Source organism: Haplochromis burtoni, unplaced genomic scaffold, assembly GCF_018398535.1.
Source record: "Haplochromis burtoni strain Fernald_Lab_line unplaced genomic scaffold, NCSU_Asbu1 Contig_555, whole genome shotgun sequence".
NCBI classification, from domain to species: Eukaryota; Metazoa; Chordata; class Actinopteri; order Cichliformes; family Cichlidae; genus Haplochromis; species Haplochromis burtoni.
The window spans coordinates 91,963-99,120 of NW_024582916.1; the positions used below are offsets into that span (position 1 = coordinate 91,963).

The following is a 7,158-nucleotide window of genomic DNA, read 5'->3' on the forward strand; positions in this document are numbered from 1 at the left end:
CCTTCCAGCGGTGTAAGCCGAGCCACTGCCTGGGTGAGGGACGCTATCTGGCCTAGCAGGTGTGAGAACATCGCCTCGTGGCGGACCAGCATCGTCTCCTGCGACGCGAGGGCTCGCTGGACTGGGTCTTGGTCTGCTGAGTCCATATTCCGGCTGGAACGTTCTGTCATGGCTACTGAACGGACTCACGCGCAGACAGTTCTTTTCAAGGAAACACAAAAGGGGATTTATTTACAATGGGGATCACCTTAGTGCAAAATATATGTACAGTGAGTTGGGAGGGGGTCCAGGGCTCCAGGGAGAGAAGGGCGGGGGGAATCCACACACGCGCTTCCTTTTCCACTCAGTCACCGCCACCGCTCCTCCGCACACACGCACTCCTCTTCAGCCGCACTCGCTCCCACACTCCACACACTGCCCCACTTGGACAGGTCCGGTGATTTGGTCCAGAATCTACAGACAAGAAGTGCACGGTTAGTTCCACAACAGGAAAAACAAACCAAACTTCTTCGAATAAGCCGCGAGCACGAACTCAGGTAGTTTAACGTTCCAGCGGTGAGCTGCTCTGTGCCACTGCCTTAAATAGCAGCTGGGGAAATCAGCCAGATCAGCAGCAGGTGGACATCATCACACGGGTGCGTGGGCCAAGAGCGAGAGCCCGTAATGAGCTCCACCCAGGCAGAGAGGAGGAGGAGAGAAAGAAAACCAAAATGAACAACAACAAAACCTGTAGCCAGCGTGGGCCAGCCAGAGAGACACGGGGACCGTGACAAAACTAGTTATTGAAGTGGATCTAAAGTGGACAGACTCGCACTAGGCAAACAAACTTTCATGTGAAGTAAGAATGTAATCAAAGTGCTGATCAGAGGGAAGGTAGTTTAAAAGTTTTAGGACGCAAGAGTCCACAATGTTAGCTTGTAACGTTTATGTTGTTGTTTAGGCATCTCTTGTTAGCTGTCCAGAAACAGGAGGGTTGCAGAATAAAGACACAATAAAGACACAGTAAAGACTTGCACAGGTCCTTTAAATCCAGAATCATAGAAGGAAGTCAAAAAAACATTAGGATCTAAGCTGTAATTATCATGGCTGAGCTTTCTCTGTTTTTCCATTTTTAATTCTTTAAATAGTATACCTGTAGATAAAGCACCTATTGCATGCATTATTGTATTTTCATTTGCAGATTTTCTGCAAATTCTGTTCATATTTTTTTACTGTGTTTGGGAAAATGCAAAAAATATATTTTTAAGACCTGCTTCTGTAATAAATACACAAACTAGTTTGTGTCTCACACTAGTAAGTTGGTGTGCAATAGTTAGAAGGTTAGGAAGGTCAGTGATTCGACTCCTTCAGTCTAAAGTATCCTTGGGTAAGATACTGAACCTGAAGTCACCCCCAGTACATCCATTGGAGACGATATTTGTGTTTGTGTGTGCACATGTTAGAAAGTGCCTAGACATAGATAACTGTAGGAATGTGTACGTGATTGCGTGAATGATACTTGTATAAAGTGCTTTACGTTCTCAGATGTGTAGAACAGTGCTATTTAAGTAGCAGTCTTGCTTAGATAGACTCAATAATTATCTGCATAAGTAGCATAGACTATAAAGCAATTAATGCAAGGCTACCTGCTGCATTATGTAACCTTCATTTTGCATCCCAAACTGTGGTTATAAAATGCTGCAGGAGTCTGGAGCATTTCAAAACTGAAGTTTGTGTAAATGTTCTTTGGTAATGCCAGACAGCTCGTGCCAAAATAGGACAGTCCAATAAATCTGGAAGCTCTTCCAGAGACAGGAATTATCATATTATAATAACTATATTATAAAACAACCATAAACAAAGATAAGGGTGAAACACAGTAAAAGTGGTCCAATAGATAAGACTGATCACTAACTCTGTTACATAATTGCAAGGACTTCAGAGTGACTGCAAATCTTAACGTGCAATGAAGTGCCCTGTCTGTGACCTCCAGTCTGTTTGAGGGATGTTTCAGAGTCTAATTATGCACTTCAAGCCAAATCTTAAATGAGCAAAATACAAGGGAGTGAAACTGCTGTCTCCTGAGAACAGCTCTCCGTAGACAACATCTGAAAAAACGAAGAAGAAAAAAATGCTTTATACTTGGTTAAATTTAGTGAATCTTTTGTTATGATAAAACGTGAATGCTCGGGGTGGACAGGAGAGCAGGGTCAGCAGCACAAGGCTCCAGTTTCCGTCTAACTGCTGAAACCTTATTGTGCATTCCTTATCTGTCGCGCCTCTGGGACAGCTTTGGGGCCATAAATATGTCATTTCCAGTTCCATGTTTTTCCAGGGTGAGTGCAGCTATTCTCTGTCTCTGTGCCAGCTCCAGACAAGCATTTCTGGCTTATTGTTCAAAATCAGCAAACAATGTCAGTGCCACATGCCGGCCATACCACGCATAAGCTTTATTCCGCAAGAAAACACACACTTCCTGAGTCACTTATACCCGAATGTGTTTTTCCATATAAGGCGCCATGTTGAGGGGACATTTTAGGGCAAATGTCAGTTTTTCAGCATAAAAACATCGGCTGCTATGACACTTGCTGTGTGTTTATAACGAGAGTTTCAAGTAGGGGAACGCCTCACAGCCTTATCAGCGCAACTCAGCCGGGCTGCGTTGGCCTCCAGTCACCTCCAGGCATAAACAGAGCCCAACAACCCTCTCATGTCAAGTCCAAAATGTAAGCACACTGCTAACTGGAAAAGGAAGATACAATCTGCTGTTGCAGTTTTTGGAACTAGTGAAAACCCATTTTTAGTTAATTGGAGTAAAGTTTGCTTTCAAAAATAGCACTTAAAAAAAGTGTGTCTGTGTGGGGTTTTTTGCAAACAGTTTAAATCTAACAGAGACTTATTTCAGCCAGACGACAGTCACATCACAACACTATACACAGCACGAGGAAACGAACACTCACGCAGTGAACACATTCTCTCTGTGTTAGAAAGCAAGCTAACAGTTCTAATTAATCCATTCCTGTTATGCCCACTTTTACCTAGCGGCCAGCTGGGCCAACAAATTTACAGAAACAAATGACTCATGCACTAAGACAGATGGTTATTGTTGTATTTGTGTCCTACATTAGTGCTAAGATATATATTTGTGTTTTCTTTTGTTGATTGGTGACTTATTTTTATTTCTTCCTTTCTGTCTGTCTGTCTGTCTGTCTGTCTGTCTATCAAAGTAAGTAATAAAAATGAGCCAACTGGAGACCTTTCTGTATTATACTGATCCAAATTTAAAGAAGGAGTCATTCAGAATTTTCTTGGTGTCCCCTCAAGTAGGGTAACGTCATAATGAGCAGCCACTCATTAGTCCAGAATTACTTCCCCATTGCTATTTATGTTTGCCCTCAAGCAAAAGAAAGAATCTGATACCCACATTCCTGCCATTTCCTCTAACAATGGAGATTCTGATGTTTTAAAAAATGTAATGAGCAGAGGTTGTGTCAACTAAAATAAACTAATAAGACTCTTGAAGAAGAGGCGAGCATCCCTCATTCAGACTGCTTTTATGAAATGAATTCCTTTTGTAAACAACCTTTGGCAGTATCACGAAGACACAGAGAGAACAGATCCATCCACATCACGTGCACTAGCAGTATAGCACAGAGAGATGAGAAATACACGGGTGGGTTAGGGGGGTTATGACCCCCGCAATAATTAGACCCAACCAATATAACCCCCGCAATAAAATTATGAATTATCTTGCATAAATAGGCTGTTGATTTTCTTTACTCCTTTCAGTTATTACCAGCAAAATAGTTGCATGTTTAATCATCTAGGAATTTACCCAGATTGATTTAGACAGAGATCTTGACGCCCCCAATGTTCAGCACAAAGTTGTGTCGATGGAGAAATACCAACGCGAATGAATTCTTCAGAATCTTTTGATTTCTTTAAGGAGACCCTTGTCAGTTATCGTGGCACACAGAATTCAGTTTTCATAACAGAGCATTTCTGTTAAGCAGTTAAGTTACTGTAATCAACAGGCCTTACAGATAAAGCGCACAATGGTTTCATCAGGCTTCTCCCTGTGTGTGTGTGTGTGTGTGTGTGTGTGTGTGTGTGTGTGTGTGTGTGTGTGTGTGTGTGTGTGTGGAGTGCTTAGGGACTCTCCTAATACGTTGGGCTCGGAGGGGCGGTGCGTCTGTTTGCTTCACAACTACTGATGTCACCGGCTGGGAGTGCGTCCCGGCAAACTCACACCCCACACTGCCTCCATAAATATCCTACCGCTCATGCTCAACGGCACTCACCCAGCCTAACGTTCAAGCCTGAGCCGCTCCACAGAAACAGTGCGCACCGAACAACTCCCCCTTACCGAGTTGGAGGGCCACAGCTGGAGCGGAGAAACTATACTCTACAGACACAAAAAGCTAAGATGTCTTCCTACGTATCCTCTGAATGCCGCCGGGTCAGCCCATCCGTCCACGGCAACAAGTTCGACACGGCGCACCGCAAGAAAGCCGTGGCCAACATTTTCGAGAACGTCAACCAGGACGCGCTGATGAGGCTTTTCCAGAAAACGGGCGACATGAAGGCGGAGGAGAGAGTGAGGAGCATATTCTCCTACACGCAGGATCCGGAGGAGACGGCCCGGGCACTGATGGCTCTGAAGCAGCGAAAGAAGGACAAGTTCCTGCAGATTGCGGGGATGGTGCGGCAGATGTTCAAACTGCGCTGACTGTGTTTTAGCAGTTTCACCGCCTTTGTCTCTCTGTGTGTCGGCTCGTGTGTGAGCCGAATGTTGAGAACACTCCCGGTGTGTCTGGGCTGTGGCTCACCTGTCGCCTGGAGACGAGCGTCAGGTGCCGAAGGAAAAAAGAAAGCTCAGCCGGCGGCGTGCGGCGGCTGTCGCCTCATGGACGGAGGGGACAGCGCGGAGTCCTGCCCGGAGCGGGCTGGAGCGACATGAACTAAGTGGGAATATGAAGGGAATACATTTAAGTCTTCATGCAGACTTGAATTTACTGATGCACTCTTGTGGGTGCGTGACTGTACTGATGCAAATCGCTGTGCTGATGATGGCGCACAGCTGCAATGTGAGACTTCATGGTGCCCTGGAACCTGCCTGTATGAATGCCTATCCTGAACACATGCCTTGTCCCTCAGCTTTACTTTGTTGTACGACTACAAGTTATTAGTGGCCAATGTGTTATTGTCACCAACATGTCTCAGCACAATGAACTGCATTTATGAAAAGTTCCTTTTGTTTGTAATTTTATAAAATAAATTATTTTGTTGTATACTATAACTGAATCCTTGTTCATCTTTCTTACACGTGTCACACATGGTCTTTGGTAACCACCAATCAGGGCACATCAGGTCAACATTTGTGGCACATTAGATTTGTGGGCTTAACACTGTTATACTGCATTAGAGTATACACGGGGCATTTTAAGTGTTACAAAATAGTCTCGAGTCTACATGAAATACTTTTAGCTTTTTAAAAAAATGACATCACACTCAGAGCTTGACCTATGTGCTCAGCGTTAGTCACACACAGGGAAAACCCTCATGTCAGACACAATTCAAGTTACCATAGAAATGGGTAAATAATGATGTAAATGACCTTTGTCTTTGACGTTAAGTGCAGGTGGATAGATCACAGAGTAGTGTAACAGCTTGTGTGTAGAGTTGAGTCATGTAATCTAGGATAGGGTTTATTTCTTAGTGAGCAAACAAAACAACCAAAAAAGACACTATCAGCACATTTCTACCTCTAATGTTCTTCACTGTGACACAGCAGAGGGCATTCAAAGAGGATAGAGTTACTCACGAGAGGATGTGGTTAACCTTCACTGGGTTTCCCTCACAGCTCTTTACCAGACCGGTGTAAACCAGTTTGGCTCAGGCTAGGATGGGAGGGTAGGGAGGTGAGCAGCTTTCTCCACACAGTGTATTTTACACTGGACTCTATTTAATCATGCAAGGCTTCTAGATAAGAGCTTGTCTAAGTAGCATTAGAGGGTTTAGATGAGTTGAGGGTTTGACTCCTCACCCTCTGATTCTTTATCTTCAAGTTAACCATAAATGGGCCCTTTATTAAGACAATCACCCACTCCATTAACATCCAAATTTCAAATCATTTTTGATGTTTTTTATGTCTGTGGTCTATGGTAGGCCGTGTATGTAGGCTTAGCTGCAGACACACAGATCACTCTGCCTGCTAATCTCCCTGCTCTGATAGTCACTCTACCGGCTCAAACCAGTTCTCTGGGTTGTTTTTCATGACGACATCTTAGCTGCAGGCGCTTCTCGCATGTGCTTACAGTTAAGGGAAATGTCAGTATCAGTCACTCTAAGGTGTGGAGCTCTCAGGTGAGAAATCACCTGTGATGGTGGAAAAAGGAGTGCTTTAAAATGACTCCTTTGCAGCTTGTAATGATAATACAGAAATGTTGAAAAAATGTAATCATATTAATCTGTACAATAAAGACATGTAATTGAAGTACATAAAGTTTTTTAATTTGACTGCTTAAGTCAATAAAACTAATGATACTGATCAGAGTTATTATAGTTTTGTATTTTCTACTCTTTGTTTTTATTTGGTTTCCAGAGAGGATTTTCTTCTTTCAGATTAGTTTTTCTTGTTGGAAAATGTTTATTTTGGTTTAGTTTTGATCATTTTCAGTGTTAGTTTTTCGTTTTATTAATTATTATTGTACAAAGAGCATATGTCAAAGACAAGTCTTAGCAAAATCAGTACCTGTACTATAATAAACAAAATAAACATAATTTTATAAGCAGCTGACTCAAAGGGCAAGCTCTAAATAAATCTATAACTAAACCAAACTAAAATATACTAAAACTGAGGATATTTCCTTTAGATATTTTAAATTTTATTTTAGTTAGTTTTCCAAGTTTACTCAGTCATCTCACATGTGTTTTAGTCTAGTTTTTGTTTCTGTTTTATTTCAGAGCGTTCTCACTCCCGAGGCGTAACATGTCGACGTTTTGTCTCGTCCCGCGGCGTTCCTGAGGAACGCGAAAGGAGACCTTCGGCGTTCTTAGGGTACGCGGCGGGTTATGGCTGGAATCCAGTGCAATGACGCTCCCGCGGTAGTAGACGTTCCAGCCCTGTATTCCAGCCCTAAACCTAACCTTATCCCTAGCCCTGACCATAACCTTATT

At 43.1% G+C, this 7,158-nt stretch overlaps 1 protein-coding gene and 1 long non-coding RNA gene across 2 annotated transcripts in view; one reads left to right on the forward strand and one right to left on the reverse strand.

Annotated features, from left to right (window-relative positions):
- The window catches only part of LOC121812360, a 26,971-nt gene extending 20,438 nt beyond the window's left edge, over window positions 1-6,533 (reverse strand). The window contains exon 1 of the long non-coding RNA XR_006053013.1: window positions 5,804-6,533. This is a non-coding gene — a long non-coding RNA (uncharacterized LOC121812360). The remainder of the gene's footprint in view (window positions 1-5,803) is intronic.
- On the forward strand, window positions 4,236-5,275 carry tcima (transcriptional and immune response regulator a). The gene has a single exon (XM_005948063.3). It carries the CDS (start codon window positions 4,406-4,408, stop codon window positions 4,706-4,708), a length of 303 nt encoding a protein of 100 aa, XP_005948125.2. The 5' UTR covers window positions 4,236-4,405; the 3' UTR covers window positions 4,709-5,275.
- Window positions 6,534-7,158: the final 625 nt, after the last annotated feature.

Coding starts and splice junctions, on each gene's coding strand:
- tcima (XM_005948063.3), top strand. CDS start 4,406: ATGTCTTCCTACGTATCCTCTGAATGCCGCCGGGTCAGCCCATCCGTC.